Below are 22,004 nucleotides of genomic sequence, written 5' to 3'. Positions count from 1 at the left end.
GTAATTTAAAAGGGTCTCTATGTACGCTCTATAGCTGTAGAGATTGTCCGATTGTGAGATAAGTCGGTCTCCCAGAGTAATATCGACCTGGTTAAAAAGAGTGGCTAGAGGGTAATTTATGAGCGCTACATGCGCCCCATCGGCGATAGCCGTATTATCATGCTTCACGATGCGACAGCTTATGTACAGCAGCGTGTTGTTCAGATCTTAATAATAATCGCCGCTCCCAGATATGAAAAATTCCAACGGTCCACTGTCTGACAGAGCCGCAACCGGTTGTACTTCTACAAATAGAGATTTCTCTATACTTGTTTGTGTCGGGGGTACGTCAAAAATATCCAGTTCAGATTTTGCACACTCTACAGAAGCGTCATGCAGGAAAGCCATGATGTCGTCCACAGAGCGTCTTACTCGTTTCTGACGGGGGCGTCTCTTGGTGATAGTTTTATTCATGAGCATCGGCGGTAAAGGCGGGCAAGCGCGCCTCTTTCTTTTTTGTGCTTTTTTATCGACATAAATTATCCCAGATCCGTCTTGCTCAGGTTGTGTATTTAGCCGTTTCATAAGGGCCGTTGAGGCGGTCGTGACGGAGTCCGTCGCGATGTTCCGGACCGCAGTCTTAACGTGCGGTTTTACTAATTCTAGGCCTTTTCTGAAAAGCGGCACGGCGCGGCGAAATAAGTCTTTAAATATTCCGGCCAGGCCAGAGCCATACATGTACTCGCTCCCGCGGAACCCCTCTAGCCCGTGACCCGACTGGGCAGTATAGTAGCGGGCATAAACAGCGGGATCTCCACACATCCTTTGAGACACCATTTTGTCGTGTCAATACTGTCGCGGTCTAAAATGTAATCGCACTATACACTTTCCGTATCTGAATTTAACCGGCGTACCCTGGTCCGACATGACTGTAATGTTTATGGAGTCAAAGTATTGTTTGTACAGCGGTATGTAATCGGGATGCGAGTAGCGCACCGTGACAATAACATTATCATCGCCGCTAACTTCTACGGTTCGTAACAGTTGAACGTAACTGTCCCCTACAAGCTGATGTTGAATTATATCAGTGTATACAAAAACGCGAATAAAAACCAGCCTTTGAATCGGGGTAAAAGCGGCGATTCCACGGCATTAAAGCAACGGGGGAGTCATCGACGCTCTGTAGGCCGAAAATAAATTTTAGCTTAGTACCCAGAGCAAACTGTATGGGGGCTGGGTCGGGCAGGATCACCTCTCATCATAGCTCATCATACCGTATTCTGTAGGCAGGCGTGGATAAATTCAGCGCTTCTATTCGGGCATTGACCGCGCCAACCAGCTTATGAATGTTCGAGTAAAAGCCTGATTTTATGTGATAATGTTCTAACGGATCGTTGTGTTTAGCCGCGTAGAACCTTCAAAACCTTCAAAAGCCTCAAACGTGTTCCACGTATTTCCATTAACGCCACTTCATAAGCGTCTGAAAGTTGAATGGCCCTCGCTAACTTGGTATTGTAGCTCGATATGGTGTTTTCGGGGTAGATTTTGATTGAGGAATTGCTGGGTAATGTGATGAAAAATGAACCAGCTTCCATGGCTATATATCTGTCAACTCCGAAGCCGGGATCCAACTATTGAATTTTTTGGGGTACCCCAGCCATTTAACAAAGCAGTGACTCACACCCCCGACACGTTTTTTTCTCAAAATCTTTTCTACTCTGTAGACACGATTCTCATCCATAGGTATTTTTTGCAGCTCTTCCTTATAAAATGACCCCTCTACAGCGTCGCTGGCTAAATCACTAATTTTATAAAGAGGTTTATGAAATTTATTGGAGACGCCGGTAATTAAAAAAATCTCTTCGCTGTATGTTTTCTCATAGGCCTTACAGAATGTTCCCTTATAGCGGGAAATTCTGACATGATCTCCAACTTTTAAAGACGGTTTAATCGGTTTATTAGTAATAGTAGAACTGTAAATATTGCGCCAGATTTGCATCACCTTTTGCGAACTCACTTCAGCTGGGCTACAGCATATGGTTGAGTGATAAGTATGGTTGTAGCTATGCACCAAATCCGGTAAAATATCAATGTACCTAAAGGTATTATGCTTCGTAAGATAGCGCCACATACGAGTTTTTAATGTGCTATTAAAGCGCTCTACCATAGCAGCCTTCACGTCATTGTTGGTAAAAAAGTGGTGAATATTATACATATTACATAGTTGCTTGAGTGATGAATTTATAAATTCTTTGCCACGGTCCGTCTGCAATTTCCTCGGTATGCGCTTATCATTTTGAAATATTAATTTGAACGATCTGGCTACACTCGCACCGGTCTTGTTTGATAAGGCCACGCACCATGCGTATCTCGATAGAGTATCAATCACCGTCAGGATATATTTGACATTATCATTTTCCCTTGAATAGTCAATTAAACTTACGAGATCCGCTTGCCACTGCGCATCAATGTCCGAGACGTAAATTTTACTTGTCAAAAAGCGTTTACTAACAGGTTTGTGTAGAGTGTAGGTATCTTGTTTATTCAACCAGTGTTATGGACTGGTAATTTAGGAGCGACATGCGACTAGCTCTGAGCAGGTGGTAACTATACAGACAGCAGTTCCTGATCTTAACACAACACTAGAAGTAGCCGTGGGATGTTCCTGTCACTCCCTGGACACCTCGTCACAGCCGGAGAACTAGCTACCCCTAAAGGTAGAAACAGGAAAGCTATCTTGCCTCAGAGAAAATCCCCAAAGGATAGGATAGCCCCCCACAAATATTGACTGTGAGAGGAGAAGGAAATGACATACGTAGTATGAAACAAGATTTAGCAAAGGAGGCCACTTTTAGCTATATACATAGTATGGAAAGAACACTGTGCGGTCAGTAATAAAAACTAGAAAAAGTCCACTGCAGAGATATGCAAAAATCTCCACACCTGACTAAAGGTGTGGAGGGCAAAATCTGCAGCCCAGAGCTTCCAGCTTAGCTAAATAGATCCATACTGATAAGCTGGACAAATGAGCAAAACATTGAATGTGCTGAACAATAAAGTCCACAACAAATGGACTGCAAAAGGACAAGCAAGGACTTATCTTTGCTGAACTGGACAGAGTGTCAGGGAAATCCAAAAGAGCAGTGGCTCCAAGCAGGAACAATTGACAACTGGCATTGATTGAGGGCAAGGCCAGACTAAAATAGCCGAGCCAGAAAGACAATCAGTGGAAGCAGCTGCTAATGCTAAATCCAAGAAGCAGCTATACCACTCAAAACCACAGGAGGGAGCCCAAGAGCAGAACTCACAAAAGTGCTACTCACAACCACCGGAGGGAGCCCAAGAGCGGAATTCTCAACAACCAGTCAGTCACATCAGATTTCTTTATTCCGCGGTCTCTTGTCTCTCTAAATAATTTGGCTAATAATTTGGCTATTCCACAGAATGATCCGGGGGCCTCAGGTGTAAAATATTGTTTCTCTAATATTTCATGATATGAATTAGACGCCATGATTGAATAAAATGATTGTGTGTCAATAATCGACAACCGCCTGCTTCTTTCAGAAATTCAATTGTATAAAATTTCAAGTTTTAATCCGGCTATATCATGATTGAGTTAATACAAGCAATAATTGTCTGTATGGGTGTGTTCTGGGTGTTAACAGATGGCTTGTTTTCTGACAGTTAGAATAAACACAGCTGCCTGTAGCACTGCACTACACCAGACATCCACCAGAAGCCAGACCAGACTAACAACAGAGCTATTCTAAATGTAAGTATATACAGAGTGCCGCATTATTCTATTTTGTCTTATTATTCGCAAGTGGCTAATTATATTTAACTATGCATCTCTAAAACCATAATTAAGGTTGTTATTTGTTTAATAATTTAGTATTATATTGATAGTTAGCTGCATTATTTGTTTTAATAATTTAACCGTATATTTATTATGACATAATTTGTGTAATACAGTAGTTAATAGCTGTTAATACATCCTAACTAGAGTATTCACCGCTTACTTATTACATATGTTTTGCATGACAGACATACACTGTGTTCCAAATTATTATGCAACTGACATTTTTATTGGATTTTCCTAAATGGTTGGTGCAAATGACAGTCAGTCTAATAAAAGTAATCACCCGTTAGAGTATACATCGAATTTTATTGAAGAAACCTCCCAATGATAACAGTATAATCTCCAAAATGTATAAAAACTTAAAATGCACTGTTCCAAATTATTAGGCACAGTAGAATTTCTAAACATTTGATATGTTTTAAAGAACTGAAAATGCTCATTTGTGGAATTAGCAGCATTAGGATGTCACATTCACTGAACAAAAAATCTATTTAACTCCAAAACATCCTAACGGGCCAAGTTACATGTTAACATAGGACCCCTTCTTTGATATCACCTTCACAATTCTTGCATCCATTGAACTTGTGAGTTTTTGGAGAGTTTCTGCTTGTATTTCTTCCCTCCCTGAGCTGATGTTTTGATGTGAACTGCCTCCCACCCTCATAGATCTTTTGCTTGATGATACTCCAAAGGTTCTCTATAGGGTTGTGGTCAGGGGAACATGGTGGCCACACCATGAGTTTATCTCCTTTTATGCCCATAGCAGCCAATGAGGTATTCTTTGCAGCATGAGATGGTGCATTGTCATGCATGAAGATGATTTTCCTCCTGAAGGCACATTTCTGCTTTTTATACCATGGAGGAAAGTTGTCAGTCAGAAACTCTATACAGTATACTTTGCAGAGGTCATTTTCACACCTTCAGGAACCTTAAAGTTCCCTACCAGCTGTTTCTCCATGATTCAGGCCCAAAACATGACTCCTCCACCTCCTTGCTGACTTTGCAGCCTTGTTGGGACATGGTGGCCATCCACCAACCATCCACTACTCCATCCATTTGGACCATCCAGGGTTGCTCAACGCTTATCAGTAATCCAGATTGTTTGGAAATTAGTCTTCATGTATGTGTGGGCCCAATGCAACCATTTCTGTTTGTGAACACTGTTAAAGGGTGGCCGAATAGTAGGTTTATGCACCACAGCAAGACTTTGAAGGAGCCTACTCCTTGAGGTTGAAGGGACTCCAGAGGCATCAGCAGCTTCAAATATCTGTTTTCTGCTTTGTAATGGCTTTTTAGCAGCTGCTCTCTTAATCCGATGAACTTGCCTGGCAGAAATCTTCCTCATTATGCCTTTATCAGCATAAACACATCTGAGCTCAGATACAGCCACAAATCTCTTAACACTACAATGATCACACTTAAGTTTTCGGGAAATTTCTAATGTTTTCATCCCTTCACCAAGGCATTGCACTATTTGATGCTTTTCGGCAGCAGAGAGATCCTTTTTCTTTCCAATGTTACTTGAAAACTGTGACCTGCTTAATAATGTGGAACATCATTTTTATGTAGTTTTCCATTAATTAGAATCATCTGGAAAACCAATTATCACATTTGTTTAAGATTGATTTCAGTGATCCATTGAGCCCTGAGACACAATACCATCCACGAGTTTATTTGAAAAACAAAACAATTAAATCTTTATGACACTTAAATCCAATTTGCATAATAATTTGGAACACAGTGTATTTATACAGTAGGTGCAAATTTAGTTGCGCTGTATAATATAGTTTTACGGTATAACCCATATTTATGGTGTAAAATTAATATAGAAAGACTTATCCGTATTACCTGTTTTGCTTAGTATAAACATATTTATGCAGTAGGCGCAAATTTAGTTGCGCTGTATAATATAGTTTTACTGTATAAACCATATTTGTGGTGTAAAATTAATATAGCAAGACTTATTCCGTATTACCTATGTTCTGCTTAACATAGCCATATTTTTGCCGCAGGCGCAAATTTATTTGTTGTGGTATATAAAATGTGTTTGTCTGTGGTGTAAAATTAATATAGATAGCACAAAAAATTTTCACAGTTAATTTATTTTAGATGGAATCCCAAAATTTTTTGGATTTTTCTGACCAAGTTGAGGATTCGGTATTAGGTATGTTTCAAGCTTTATATAAATGCATCTGTTAGTGTGCCATTCTAAGTAAGGGCTGTTTTGTATATTATTTTTATATTGTTTTATTCTTTCTTGTTTAAGATGAACTTATGAGGACCATCCCCGATGATTTTTTAAACGCCTTCAGCATGCCTGCTCTGGAGTGTGATACACCCGGAGCTGAGTATAGTGACACTAATGAAGCTGACGCAGCGGTGTGGGATTTGGCGCAAGACATCATAGGTGCGTTGTGTGTCTGTGTGTGTATATTTATATCTTTTAAGTATTTAGACGTGTAAATATATATTAATTCTTTACAGATGTCGACCTGAATATCTTTTAAGTATTTAGACGTGTAAATATATATCAATTCTTTACAGATGTCGACCTGATTCCAGAACCAACTACCTCGGAACACAATCAGATGTCCGCTGAAGACCTGTGGTACCAGACCCCCACACCGAGAAACAGCCCTGTTTCTAGAACCCCTAAAAAAACGCGAGGGCCTGCGAGCAAGAAAGGAAAAGGTAGCAATCGTATGAAAACGTGTTTTTGCACAACCGCTCTGAGAAAATCCCCCACGCCTCTACTAAATCCTATATCTTTATTTATAGCTTGTAACGTGAAGCCTAGGAGAATTGTATACACAAAAGAGAATATACCGCTGCTAATGGAGAACCTCACAGAAGCTCCAGAAGCCGCCACAGCAATCATCCACCCCACATCGCTAGTCCGTAAGTGTATATTTTGATATACATGCACAGTCTCTGTACAATCAATGATACACGTGCTTCTCCAATGAGATCCTGATCCCACACATATCTGACACATATCTGACACATGTATAATCTTTCCAGCAGCTAAGCACTGTGCCATGCGGCAGTCTCGCACATATCTGACACATGTATAATCTTTCCCGCAGCTAAGCACAGCGACATGCGGCGGTCTCACACATATCTGACACATGTATAATCTTTCCTGCAGCTAAAAGCAAAGTCATGAGAAAAACACCTCCAGCACCTCTACAGCCGCTACAGCTCTCCGTGAATGGCTCGTCACCAGTGTGGTCTGCAATACAGTCTAATAGTCCTGTTAGAACAGCCCCGGTATCACCGATCTGTGTGGTGCACGGTCTGGGAAACCCTGTGCCGGCGGACCAGCATGAAATACCCCATTCAAGTAGTGACCAGCCATCGACCAGCCGTGTGAATGACCCCGCACTACTATATCTTGAAGTGGTAGAGGCACCCCGAAAACATAAGTGAAAAACAAAGCATATTAAAGAGCCAGCAAGCACATCCGGCGCCGTGGGTGCCACAGCCCCGCTGACTGGTGGAACGCTTGATCGCGCGATTGATCAGCTCGCTGATGGTAAGCAATCAGCCGTAGAACCGGCCATTATACGTATGGCACACACTATGCAGCCGCCAGCGGCATATCTAACTGTACCTGACTGGTCCAAATAACTAAAGCAATTGTTACCATCCACCTCTCGTGTCTCCCCTTTTCCTCATAGTTTGTAAGCTTGCGAGCAGGGCCCTCATTCCTCCTGGTATCTATTTTGAACTGTGATTTCTGTTATGCTGTAATGTCTATTGTCTGTACAAGTCCCCTCTATAAGTTGTAAAGCGCTGCGGAATATGTTGGCACTATATAAATAAAAATTATTATTATTATTATTATTACCTGCTAATTCCTCTGGTGCCGGCCCCTCAGGAGCCTCTAATTTGGGTGGCATATCTCATGGCTGTGTATCTAACTCTGTTAATGTTAAGAAATGGTTAAAGAGGTCGTTACCATCGGCTGATAAGGTGTGTAAAAAGCCAAGGATTCAAGCGGCATCTACAAATCTGATGCATGAATCCGTCGGCTGGGGTCCCGCTGAAATGCCTGTGTTTCAGGAACAATTCAGCCGCTACTTACGCTACAAACTCTGGGTCCCCAAAATAATGTTTTTTTGTGTTACTTTTGAAAAATTATTATCAACACTAGCCCCAACACATGCTAATAAGGCCGAACTATACGCACTCCGGAATCTGCAGCTGCATGGCGAGACAACATCTGCAGCTAGCCCATTATGACTGAATATGGTCGGCTACGGCATGCATAAACCACCTAAACCAACACTACCCAGGTATAATAGGGCTAGAGTTATAAAGAGGGCTCCAAAATTGTTGGTCAGCGCTAAACGCGCGCTATGCGCTAGGAGGCGTCGTGGTGGCATGTGTCCTGCAACAGCTCTACAGACGCCACAGTTGTCGCCACAAGAGTCAGACCACCATTCACATAGCTGAGACAACTCTGCAAATGCCACGCATGCATCTACAGAAAATTCACAAGCCTCAGACGCTGCCTTTGTCGCTGATGGCAATGTGCGGAGCCACGATCATACAGTATTTTTACAACACATCCATCATCATCAAAGGGCCCTCCGCAATTTCAACGGTGATATACATACAAATCATTTTAGATTTGTAAATTTGGAGCTTGTACAATCATTTGTAGAGGGCGTGAATATTGTTCATGACGGCATTCAGTCATTACTGGATAGAATCATCAGGGACATTGAACCTGGCGACTTTGTACAGTTAAGGCTTGAATGTGACGATACTTTAGACCCTATTTTCACTACAAAACAAACCAGGGAAGATTTTAATTCATCTTCTTTATTAATTGCCGTTGCCCGCACACTTCAAAGTAACGCTGAATGCATATCATTCAATTCGCTAAAGCTAGTCGTCACCATCATTAAAAACCGACGCGGTGGCGTAAAAAAAAGGCGCTTGAAATCTATAGCTAGCAGTCAGATCATTAAACAAAAGAGGCAATGGCTGTATGATTTTAACAATTAAACGACAAATCTGTGCTTGGCTGCTAGTGTGTGCGCCCTGATGGACGACACGGATGCCGCTGATGCTGTTTTACTGAGCCGCTCTAAAAACATACACACAGCACTGGGCATCTTTGATGATCAGTTAGTGAGTTTTACCGATATCCCGGCATTTGAAAAATATTTGGGGGTCACCATTAAAGTACTGTACTATAGCCAGGGTGATTGGCGCTACTTTCAGAGCGGCAATACAACTAATGGTAAAACCGTATTCATATTTTTCCATGATAATCACTACTACGGTATCAAAAATATGAAGGGTTTTATCGGTGCTGATTACTTTTGTGATCTCTGCAATTCAGTGTTTCACCACAAGAACAACCATTCCTGTCAGTATTTTTGTAAAGCCTGTCAGAGAGAGGATTGTGTAGAAAGCAGTGCCGCCCAACAGCCCAGATGTCCTGTTTGCCGAATTTATTGCCGCTCGAGCGAGTGCTTAGATTATCACACACAATTGGGTGTAGCCGACTTAGCCTTCTGCAGGCTTAAAACATTTTGTGATTCATGCAACCGTTTTGTTTTCAGAAATAGCGAGACTGAGCATAAATGTAATGGTTTGCACTGTCCTGTATGCCGCAGCCGTATAAATAAATTTGATTCTCATCTTTGTTACATGCGGAGGTATGTAGCACAGGATGAGTCAGATTGTTATATCTTTTATGATTTTGAATGTATGCAGGAGACAGGAACGCACATCCCGAATTACATTTATGCTACAACGCTGTATGGTCACCCCTCCTGGGAGTTGGAGGGTGATACCTGTACACATGACTTTGTACAGTTCTTTACAAGCGGCAAATTTTCAGATCATACATTTATTGCCCACAATGGCAGTAGATACGACTCATACTTTATTGTTAAGGAACTGATTTCTGAAAAACTACAGGTACAGTTGATAACCCAAGGTGGCCGCCTCTTGTGTGTGTCGCTACCCGATTTGTCTATAAGGTTCATAGACTCTCTAAATTTTATCCCCATGAAACTCAGTAAATTACCACAGGCCATGGGCTTTTCAGGCGGCAAAGGACATTTTCCACACTTTTTTAATACCAGAGAAAACCAAAACTATGTAGGCCCCATACCTGATGTAAAATATTATGGGGTTGAGTACATGTCACCTGGTGAGAGGGTAGAGTTCATGGAGTGGTATGAGACACAGGTAAATACAACTTTTGACTTCAAGGCTGAGCTAAAATCTTATTGCAAACAGGATGTTGAAATTTTGAGACACGCTTGCGAGATCTATAGAGAGCGTATTATGCAGATGACACAGAAAAATGTTAAAAAATACTGTGAGCGTCAGAAGCAAACGATTGTAGTGAGCAGGTGTGTTGATCCTTTTCAGCTCATCACCCTGGCCTCGGTGTGTATGGCAATGTACCGGTTTAAATTTCTTCCAAAAAAGACAATCGCCTTTTTACCTGGTGATAATTATCACAAGGCAAAAAAGCGCTACTCGACACCTCGCTATACAATGGCTCATGTATGTAGCCCACTTCGAGAACATCGACATACAGCACGCTTTGAGAGGTGGTGAAAAACTAGTCGGGAAATATTTTCTAGATGGTTATGCCTATGTTAGCGGCCAACACATAGTCTTTGAATTTCAGGGGTGTTTTTACCATGGATGTCCCGTGTGCTATAATGAAAATGACACGAATAAGGTCACAAACACGTTCCACGGTCAGTCATATTATACCTTTTTAGCTAAAAAGCGCTACTTACAGTGCTGCGGGTACACAATAAGGGTGATGTGGGAGCATGAGTGGAATGAACTGGTTGAAAATGATTCTAACTTTCAAACATTTCTCCACCAGATGGAATTTCCTGTTCCTTTAGACCCCTGTGATGCGCTTTATGGCGGCCGAACTAACGCCATTAAGCTCTATCACCATCTGGAAGAAGGGGAGACTTTACATTTCTACGATTTCACCAGTCTGTACCCCTTTGTAAACAAAACTAAAACATACCCTGTAGGTCATCCAGACATCATCTATGACAATTTTGGATTCATTAAAAAATACTTTGGCATTGCTAAAGTCAAGGTGTACCCGCCAAGAGATTTATTTTTTCCAGTTCTACCGGTAAAACTCAACAAAAAATTAATGTTTCCCCTTTGCTACACATGCGCTGTAAATTCCCAGGCAGATATTTGTGCTCATAGTGATGAAGAACGTGCCCTGACAGGCACCTGGTGCACTATAGAGCTCGAGATGGCGATAGAAAAAGGGTATCGGATCGCCCACATCTATGAAATATGGCACTTTCCTAAAACCACTGATGATCTGTTTGCTCCCTACATTAAATTACACCTTAGGGATAAGCAGGAAGCCTCTGGTTATCCTAGCTGGTGCACTGATGATGACAAGAAAAGGCAGTACATTGACTCTTTTCTTGAAAAAGAAGGTGTCCAATTACGGCCTGAAAATATAGCTGTCAATCCTGCTAAGAGACAGATCTCCAAGCTTTTCTTAAATTCTTTATGGGGAAAGTTTGATCAGAGATCTAATCTATCATGTACCAGCATTGTTAGGGATCCAGATGAGCTTTTTAAGTATTTGTTCCTGCCTTACTATGACATTTCGATGTTACATTTCCTTGATGATGACACTGCAACCGTTAACTGGAAATATGCAAAAGGCCACCACACACTCAACAAAAACACAAACATTTTTATAGCGTGTTTTACAACAGCGTATGCTCGGTTAGAGCTCTATTCGCTGCTGGACCGGCTGCAGGAGAGGTGCGTTTATCACGACACAGATTCAGTTATTTTTGTACAGAGAGATGGTGAGTGGCAGCCGCCTTTAGGCGATTACCTGGGGGAGCTGACCAGTGAAATACCCGATGGTACATACATCACAGAATTTGTATCCGCGGGCCCCAAAACTTACGGATACAAACTCAACACCGGTAAAACTGTCTTAAAAGTTAAGGGAATAACACTAAATGTCGGTAACTCTCAATCTATTAATTTCAACAGTCTAAAAGGTCTAGTTCTGGACTACCTGCGCAATTCTGCCACAGAAACTCAGAAACGTATTGTCGTACAGCAGCCGGCCATTGTGAGAAATAAAAAGTACTGGGATATTGAGACAAGGCCATTACGCAAAACACAAAAGTGCGTTTATACAAAGCGGCGACTATTAGACGATTTCACCACATTACCTTTTGGGTATTAGTCGAGTATTGTGATGGATACGCGTCTGCAACACCCATTCTCATGCATTCTAGCAGGACCGTCTAATTCTAGAAAGAGCTATTTTGTAAAACAACTGCTATATGATATTGAAACTAATTTTTCTCAGAAACCTGATAATATTGTTTGGTTTTATTCGTGTTGGCAAAAACTATATGATGAAATCTCTCTCTCTTTTCCCAACGCCAGATTTGTGGAGGGTCTGCCGAATACATTCGTAGATGACGAATTATTCCCTCCGGAGAAGGTGAATTTGGCTATTGTTGATGATCTCATGGAGAGTGCTAGTGAAAATTGTGAGATAGAAAAAGCCTTTACCAAGTATGTGCACCACAGAAATCTCAGCATTTTCTATCTGGTACAAAACATATTTTGTCAGGGTAAGAAAAGCCGCACGATAAATATAAACACAAAGTACATGGTGCTTTTTAATAACCCCCGAGATAAATTACAAATTTTAACTCTAGCTCGGCAGATGTATCCTGGAAAAACACGTTTTTTCCTAGAAGCTTTTGAGGATGCCACGCGGGAGCCTTATGGGTATTTGCTTGTAGATTTGAGAGCTAATACCCCTGAGGATCATCGCTTAAGGACTGGATTGTTTCCACCAGCGTTGCCTGCTGTTTATGTTCAAAAGAAAAAACCTTCTAAAAAGTGAATTTTACCCGGTATCAGACATTCTACGCTGTGTGCGTTGTGATGTAAAGATGTCTGAGAGACTCCGGCGTAACTGGGCTCTCTTAAAAACTCTGGTGAAAGCAACCCCCGCTGTCAGAAAGTCTATTTTGCGCAATGCAAGCAATGATTTAATTACAGCCATAGGCGAGATTGCTTTAAACATCTTAAAAGGCAGGATTCCTCTGAAAGAGCGTCAAAAAGGTATATTAAAGAAGTGGCGTTAAGCTATAAGAACCCTGAGCGACAGATCTCAGCCCATAAAGAAAAAGAAGCCGCTACTAAAGCAGGCCGGCGGGTTTATCGGCCCTCTTTTAGCTTTTGCAATTCCAATAATAACAAGCCTGCTTGCAGGAAGATAATGGAGCATACAGAGAAAAGGTATCTAGTGCCCAAACAGGAGCTAGACAAACTAAGGCCCAGTACTACAGATAACATACGCGACAGTGTTATTCGGCACCTTGATGGTGAAATTAGTGCCATTTTACAACGTCGTGACATTCCCGATGATGTGAAAATTAAAATGTATAGCTCCGTGCTACAACGCTATTTGGTACATACACGGCACAGCTCAAAAGAAGTAATGGCTTTAAATCTCGTTAGCACTCCTGATCCTGGTCAGCAACAATTGCCAAATACCGACTCTGATAAAAATCAAGAGGTCGCTGAAACTGTCAGTCATATAAACCAAAGATATAAAAAGAATGCTGAATTTTTACTAAACAGGTTATTGCAGAATAAAAATGTTACAGCCTGGAATAATAAAGCCGAATTTATTTTCAAAGGATCCGTAACACCAGGGGTGATTTGGTACATAGTACAACGCAGAGTCATGCTCTGACCGGCCGAAATTTACCTCCGGGTTGGGATTCATTTATGCAGGCTATGGCCGAGCTAAATATACCGTCTACAGTTGTGGGTAATCCCACTACTAGGAAGCTTTTAGATGAATTAAAAATTTCCAGCAGCGAGACACACGCTGTATCTACTCCACAGAAGTTAACCCCGATGCCACGTACAATTCAATCTTTACATTCCCCGTCATTAGGCACCACACGCGGAACTCTACTGCCTAAAAAAAGGTCTCTACCGATGCTACAAACCATGTGGCTCACGATGTAAAGAATGTACTGGATAAATGCTGTACTTGGCTTGTAACACTATATTATTTATTTCTGCAAGAAGTGTAATGATGTATGTTCATTGTACTTGTGAAGTGTGTTGATGTATGATCATTGTACTATTTAATGTTTTTGCTTTTATACTCTGTAAGAATTTTTATATTATTGAAATGTCTTTGAGATGCATTTATTTTACAACAATAAAATCTTTTAAATTTTTACAATATCGTGTCTTTGCTTTTTTATAAACGTATAAAACACAGCGCTTCATACTTGCGGGTGTTGTAATATGGCCACATACATAATGTGCCCATATAATGAGACTGGTGTTATAGTGTAAAAATGAGAATCCTAGGATATAATTATATAACTGGCCCATCTAATAGGATATAATTATATAACTGGCACAGTGTGTTATAAAACACATATAAATGAGAATACCAGTATCAAAAAATAGTGCAGAAACACAGGCTCATTTTCCTGTCATCGGGTTATCAAATAAGAGTAAACTTAATACAACATATAATGACCAAGTAGTCGCATTTTGATAGTGACATTTAACATTTTGATAGAGACATACATAATATACCAGGATAAAATACATTATCAAATTAAAAATATCAAACTATATCAAAAGCTGGCAGCCAGACGGAGGGACAGCTGGCTGACAGGGAGGGGAGGAGGGGTTACACACTTTGATACACTCTGATAGGGGCGGGCCCACCTGTCAGATTGAGTTTGACGAGACCACCCTCTGCTACACTACTCCTGGCCACAATAAGCACAAATGAAAATAATAAGGTGCAAATGAAAAACAGGCATAAAACAACAAAAAATCTAGAAAAAAAAGGCGTGAGTGCAATAATGAATTGAGTCCTAAGTATTGCTCATTCTTACCATTACATTACACATGTATAGCTTTCATATTATTTACTCTGCTCCCCACAGACATACCCCAGCGCCTCTCACTGCAGTTCTGCTCATCTTTCTGGTCGGCACAATCTGAAACGCCATCGCACAGGGAAGGAAGCAGAAGGCAGCGTCTTCCATCACACAAGAATTCATCCCAGGAACAGCTCCCTGCACAGAGAGAAGATCAATGAAGATGAACAACCAGTAACGCTTCACGTATTCCGCAGACTTACCTACCCTGAGTGGCATTAACCATTCGATAGGTAGCGAGGAAGCCAGTACCTCCGTTGCGATCATCAGACACAAACTGAACCTGCAACCAGTTGGAGGTGGAAATGAAAGTGGTGGGAGCCACGGATCCACAGAATCTGCAATATTGGGAGGAGTCATCCTTGGTAACATCTGTATACACCTGTTATCTCTCGATATCACAGTGATAATTTACCTGCGTGATATATTTTCATCTCTAAGTTCCAACCAATCAAAGACGCAAAATCCATAACGTCCCACATCTAAGAAGGTGACCTTCAGCTGGACCAGACGCCCCTCCCCTGCTTGCAGCATCCAAGAGCAGTGACAGTTTGGGGGGTAGTGAAAAGGGTAATTTGGAGAACGCAGTGATCCTTCAGACTCCCTCAAAAATCCACCACATGCTAAGGAGGGATAGAAGAGAAAAGTATTACAAAGCATGAATGAAAAATGAAACAACTATTAGTGCTGGAACCAGACAGTTGTAGAGGGATAGCGGCACTGCATAGCACAGGCACTGCCTAGTCCTGTCCATCACAGATCACTTTTAGGGCTCGCTCACTCTCCCGTATATTCTCTCATGTGAGAGAATCAAGCCAATAATTCTACTGACACTCACCTCACACTCTATCAGAGTTTGATCCGAGTATCATCTACTGTAGTCCGATTCTCTCTCATGAGAGAATTGCAGCACAGGTGCGGAGTAGAGATGAGCGATCTCGTTAAGAAAAGTTCGCCGATCTCAAATTCGGTACAAACGGTGCACATTTGGATTCGGTTCGGATTATCGAGCATTTTCCTCAATATCGGCAAAATTCAGACAAAGTTCGGTAAACGATAGAGTTTCCACTAAGGATGTGTGCACACAGTAATTATCATCAGCAGTAACTTTACCACCGATAAGATAGTTACTGTCAGTCAGAGCGCTGCAGGGTCACGCTGTCAGATGTCAGCGTGACCCCGCTGTTGTGACTGTGACCCATGCTAAAAAGCTTACTGCAGGTCAGCAGGTGTCAGCTGATGAGAGACTATTACTCCCATAAGCCTATGCCTGCTGTCACTAAAAACAGTGGGAGCAGGCGGCGGCTGATGGGCATAGTCATCAGCCAGTGCCTGTGCTCAAAGTAAAGAAAAAAAAAGTTAAAATAAAACAATAAATATTGAAAAAAATATAAAAAACACAGTATATACTCACCTTACACCTAATACCTGAAACCCTTGTCTTCTGTAAGAAATTAAAAAACAAACAAACCATATACTCACTTAATCACCAATGCCCATGTCATCTGGAAAAGAGAAAAAATAGTAGACCACCATATCCCTCACTTATCCGCTGTATTCCATACTGTCCCATGACGATTCAGATTACTTGTAGAGTAGTCACATCAGCTGATATGACTACTCTCCCGGGCAGCTGTCGACACACTGACAGGAGCGTGTAACCACTCCTGTAGTGTGTAGCACCTAACTGCCATAAGTGAGGTCACCGGAGTTCATCAGCTAATGAGCCCCAGTGACCTCATTTTCGGCACCGTTGCGTGAGAAATTTCTCACACAGCAGAGGTGCCGTAAGTGAGATCACTGAGGCTCATCAGCTGATGAATTCCAGTGAACTTTATCACTGCAGCTCAGCGCTACACCCTGCAGGAGTGATTACACGCTTCTGTCAGTGTGTCGAGAGCTGCTGGGTAGAGCTGTCACATTGGTGACTGCTCTACCAGTTATCAGGATCATTGTGGGACATTATGGATTATTTCTTCACTTCGGAGAGGTGAGGAATATGTTTTTTTTTCATTTTAATTCATTTGCAGGGCACATTGGCTTCATTGCAATGGGTGATGACGTATGGTTTAATTTAGAGCCAATAAGGGACTTTGTGTTTATTTCACATAAATGACTTTATTCTGTGTGTGTGTTTTATTTCACATAAATGACTTTATTCTGTGTGTGTGTGTTAATGAATAAGTGTCTTGTAGACACCTCTCCATTACTGAAATGGGGGTTTTATGTCATCGGGCAATACAAAGGTGACATCAAACCAACAATATGAACCCCACTTGCCAGTGGGAAGAGCTAGGCAAAGCACCAGAATTGAGATATCTAATAGATGCGTTTTTTCTGGGGTCGCAGCGGGCTGCTACTTTTTAGGCTGGAGGGAGGCCAATATTCATGGCCACTTACTAGCCTGAGAATACCAGCACCCAACTTTGAGTTTTAGCTTGGCTGGTTGTCAAAAATGGGAGAGACTGCATGCTGTTTTTTTAAATTATTTATTTAAATAATTTAAAAAACGGCATGGGGACACCTGCGTTTTTGATAACCACCCTTGCTAAAGCTGCTAACGTTGCCTGCAGCTGTCAGTTTTGCCTGGTTGGTTATCAAAAATACAGGGGAACCCCACGTCAATTTTTTTGTAAATTATTTATTTATAGCGCAGTTGATGGGTCAATTTATTCTTCTTTTCATGGTGTCTGACCCTATTTTGAGCTGTTTTGGCAACCTTTTGGTCACCCCTGAAGGTTTGGTCTATGCACTTGGTTTTCTCTCCCATTGAAGTCAATGCTGTTTGGTTATGTTTGGTTATGTTTGGCGAACATTGGGAACCTTAAAAGGTTCTCTCATCTCTAGTGCAGAGAAGATGGAAAATTTCATTTCTCCACCTTCACCATTTATTTCATTTGCTGATCCACCTTGTCTGCTACATTGTACATTTTTGGGATGATGACTGCCTATATCTTGGCTGTGCTCTTCTCCCATCTGCCTGAGACCAAATTTACACATCTGTTTGTCTCGAACCATGGTTTATGAAACAGCCATGGATCTCTCAACCCAAACTCCACAACTTCATGGGCATATATGAGGCTGTAAAATTCAGCCAGTCGGACCACAACACACTGAAGTGGGAATCCACCCTTAGGCCGGGGTCACACTTGCGAGTGCAATGCGAGTAACTCACGCAAGTCTCCCGCATCAATACCCGGCACTGCCACCGGCACTCAGGACTGGAATGTTCAGCTGTATAAAAGTACATGCAGCCGCAGGCACCAGTCCCGCGTGCCGGTGGCAGAACCGGGTATTGATGCAAGAGACTTGCGCGAGTTACTTGCATTGCACTCGCAAGTGTGACCCCGGCCTTAAAGTGAATCTGACAGCTGATATATGCTTTCCAATCCATGGGGCACTGGCTTATGATCTCAGCCATGTATGTTTGACCCAGAAAAAGTTTGGCATTTCAAAGTAAACATACTATAATAGCCACATGTAAGCAGAGACCAGTCAATTCAGGGCAGCAGGCAGGGAGAAGTCACCGGGGCGTCACCTGTTGGACTAATCTCCAGCACTGCTCAGTCCCCAGCGGCTATTAAAGTATGCTTTTCTCTGTAATGCTGCAGTGTTTCCGAGTCAATCATATCTGGAGATCATACAACTAGTGCCCCTTGGATTGGGCAGCATGTATCTGCTGTTGGGATCTGCACAACCTGGTCCATCAGCCATGACTGTAATGTGCTGAAAAAAAATCCAACATGGCAGAGAAATTCTGAGATGCGGGGTTTTTTACCTGCAGAGAAACGACTGTTCCTCCAACCAATATAGGACCGTTTGTCAGCCCTTATTTGTGTTTTGTATCTGGGAGTACGGAGAGACCACAGTCAGCCGACAGCCATCTACTGTTAATGAGTACCCCCAGTAGCGGCCTGGCACTCAGCCATCTGGGTGGTGGACGGAGTTACTGAGCATGTGATACCACTGCCTACATTAGGTGGACATTCCTACAGGGAACCAAATGAACACCAGGAGCCGCCATAACTGCTATGTAACATTAATATCTAGACATATTGGGGAAAAAAAATATTATTTCAACTAAAATGTTTTGTTTTTTTTGTGGTCTAACAGAAAATCATAACATATATTTGTGAGACAACCCCCCTGGTAATTGAAGAACTCTTTTTACAGCGTGAATCAATAAAATACTGAAAGATCAGAGGAAAGTTCAAATGACAAAGCCTGAGCCTAACCTGGAGGAGCCTCCGTAAAATCATTCATCACATTGGTTTCCGGGGCAGGAGCTGCACTCTGATTGGACGATAAAAGAATCGCTTTTACATCATCCACGTTATATCCTGCGTTCAAGAAAAACGGAAAAGATTCATTATACAAAACATAGAGAGGGGGAGAGGTAATAACGCTACTGCAAAGGGAATTACCAATTGTGTTGACCCTTACATTTCACAGAAAAACGGTAAAAATGATAGGAGGAATCTGATTGGTTAGTATAGCAATACTTTTGTACTCTTTTGCTAGCTCTTATTCTAAAACATCACTTACATTGCATAGACAGGAAACAAAAGAGCAATTATAACCCTGGGCAAAATTAGATTCCGACAATGTGTAACTTACTGGGCTGCTTGCTGCAGTTTTCTACTAGTTCTCTATATGCTGAGCTCTGCGTAAGCCCACCCCCACCACTGATTGGCACTGTACATAGGCAGAAAGTGGCCAATCAGTGGTGGGGGCGGGGTTATACAGAGCTCATACATATGACAGAAAGTAGTGATAATCACCTGCTGATAAACGCAAGCAGTAAGTGACACATCACTGGGATCAGGGTGTCTGCCTCTTTATTATGCTGCTCTCGGATTAGGCAGCAAACCTGGTGACTGATTTGCTTTAAGGCTCCTAAATTTGTCAAAATAAAGCTTTTTTAATGTCTGCTTGGTAGTTCTGAACTAATTAAATCGTCTCTACAGACATACCGTTAATGACATAAGTAGCCAGAGACTATGCGTTTCACAGCAAGCAATTATCAAGAACAATATGCAGATTGGTAAAAATAATGACAGATGAGATGAGTTCAGTTCTGTTCCCGCACACGATTATTTGGCCTGGGAAGATGATATTCCCATCTGGATTTGCAGATTGTTTACTAACAATAATGATTTGGTTCCAAAAGCCGAAAACAAGATTTGCTGTTCTTTTCTGAGCCACTAAATGAACGTTCAGGGATTAGTGAATGTCATGCAGTAACAAATCTAATCTCTAAGAACGTGTGTTTCTAAGGGTCCCAGACCCGGCACACAGCGGCACAAGGTCGTGCAGATAGAAGGGTTCCTCATAGCGTACGCAGCATTTCCCTTATTCATAATGAACTTGTTACATGCCATAGATAAATGGCTACTAAAGGCTCGCAGGTGACATATTCTCTGCATGTATCTACTGTGTGATGGCCCCAATACCTGCACATCACAGGTTTATCTCCACCGGAAGCACAGGGTCAGTCATACTGGACTCCCGCAGTTGCTCCCATACGCATGAAATCGATGGGTTCAGGTGACTTTTGTATCAGTTGTTATTTGTCCAGGATTAGGCTCTGTTCACACTGACTTGTTAGCTTCTGCATTGTCCACTTGTTTAAGAATCCCTAAGAGAGGGTAATTTATGAATACAGAGAACGTTAAAGGAGGATTCTAATCTCGATAATGACCGCCAATGTCCTAATTATTTCCTTATTGAAAATTGGAATTTTGCAAATACCTTCGGATGTTTCAGAGTTCTCTGTATAATTTCATGGATCCTTATGGTTTATCTTAGATTTCCATCAGATTAGGCCACTGCTCCGATCTTGCGGTGGTAGCCATGCCTGTGCTGTGGCATCTGAGGCCACCTCTCTGCAGGTCCATGGCTTATGTGTAGTAGTACATGAGCCACCATATTATGCTGTAGAGCAGTGTTCCCCAACTCCAGTCCACAAGAGCCACCAGCAGGTCATGTTTTCAGGATTTCCTTAGTATTGCCCAGGTGATAATTGCATCACCTTCACAGGAAATAATTCCATCACCTGTGAAATACTAAGGAAATCCTGAAAACATGACCTGTTGGTGGCTCTTGAGGGCTGGAGTTGGGGAACACTGCTGTAGACAGAGCAGAGCTTAGGGGAACTGGGGTTATGTCTGACAAGCTTACGTATCCGCTGCATGCCTCGATGCAGTGGGAAGCAGACCCTTTTGACTTGGACAGTCTACACCCCAGACAACCTAAGGACTCCATCCAGCACTAAACCACAGCTAGATCCGAGCTGTTGAGAGTCACTGCTACTACTGAGGTGTATGTATCCTACCTCTTCCACACTTCTGGTTCTTCACCCTGAAGAATAGAGAGGTTTCCCCCACCCTCCTCGGCATACATTGAGCATCCGGAGCAAGTGGAGAAATCAGGAACATGCATAAATACATAGAAAAAATGGAAATGTCCATTAGTACGAAGATGAGAAACAAATAACTCACTCTTCATCAGTATCCCCATTGTCAGGCTGAAAATCACCACAAAGACCAGAATAATGGTGGTAATAATCAATATGGGGATGCGATTTGTCCGAAGTCTTCTGCTCTGTAGAGAAACTGAAGAAAGAAATACTATCATCCATTTACTACAGAAACATGGGTTCATCTACTCCTACCATGCCGTGCGTAGCTGGCACTCAGGTTAATCCTTGCTCAGGAAATAATACAGTATATCTTTAGTAATTTAGTAGACTTTATGCTGCTCTACAGTCAGAATAATTAGCTTGGAAATTTTAAGACAGTTTTAGCAAAGTGTTGGAAAAGTTATTTAAAAACCATAAATATCATGTTCAGAAATATCCTAATTTGAGAGGGAACTTGGCAGTAATGTCCACTATTTCTTGCAGTGCCACAGCAGGTAAAGTAAAGCAATATAACTATTTTTTTTTACTATGGGCCTAATAAGTAACAGTCAACTACCTCCTTGTTCTACCTGGCACTGACTCAGAGTACCCAGCACCGACTCCTGCTGGCGATTCAGCAGCTCAATGTCAGCAGTGCAACTCTTCACCCAGTTTTCTGTATCGAGAGGGCGTGACTGCTGACGTCATGCTGATTGACAGCCGATTCTCCGCTGCCTTACTGCGGGGAGCCAGCTGCAGCATAAAGTGGGCAGTC

At 42.0% G+C, this 22,004-nt stretch overlaps 1 protein-coding gene across 3 annotated transcripts in view; it reads right to left on the bottom strand.

Moving 5' to 3' along the window:
* MFRP (membrane frizzled-related protein) overlaps positions 1–22,004 on the bottom strand; it is a 134,267-nt gene that overhangs the window by 51,311 nt on the left and 60,952 nt on the right. For all 3 annotated transcript variants that reach the window (XM_077250505.1, XM_077250504.1, XM_077250506.1), the window contains 5 exons: positions 21,330–21,443; positions 19,065–19,169; positions 15,245–15,452; positions 15,037–15,167; positions 14,842–14,967 (listed from right to left, as the gene is read on the bottom strand). In XM_077250505.1, coding sequence (XP_077106620.1) covers positions 14,842–14,967; positions 15,037–15,167; positions 15,245–15,452; positions 19,065–19,169; positions 21,330–21,443 — 684 coding nt within the window. The remainder of the gene's footprint in view (positions 1–14,841; positions 14,968–15,036; positions 15,168–15,244; positions 15,453–19,064; positions 19,170–21,329; positions 21,444–22,004) is intronic.

Source organism: Ranitomeya variabilis, chromosome 4, assembly GCF_051348905.1.
Source record: "Ranitomeya variabilis isolate aRanVar5 chromosome 4, aRanVar5.hap1, whole genome shotgun sequence".
Classification (NCBI taxonomy): Eukaryota; Metazoa; Chordata; class Amphibia; order Anura; family Dendrobatidae; genus Ranitomeya; species Ranitomeya variabilis.
Note: the sequence above shows the minus strand (reverse complement) of the source record. Positions and strands in the feature narration are given on the sequence as shown.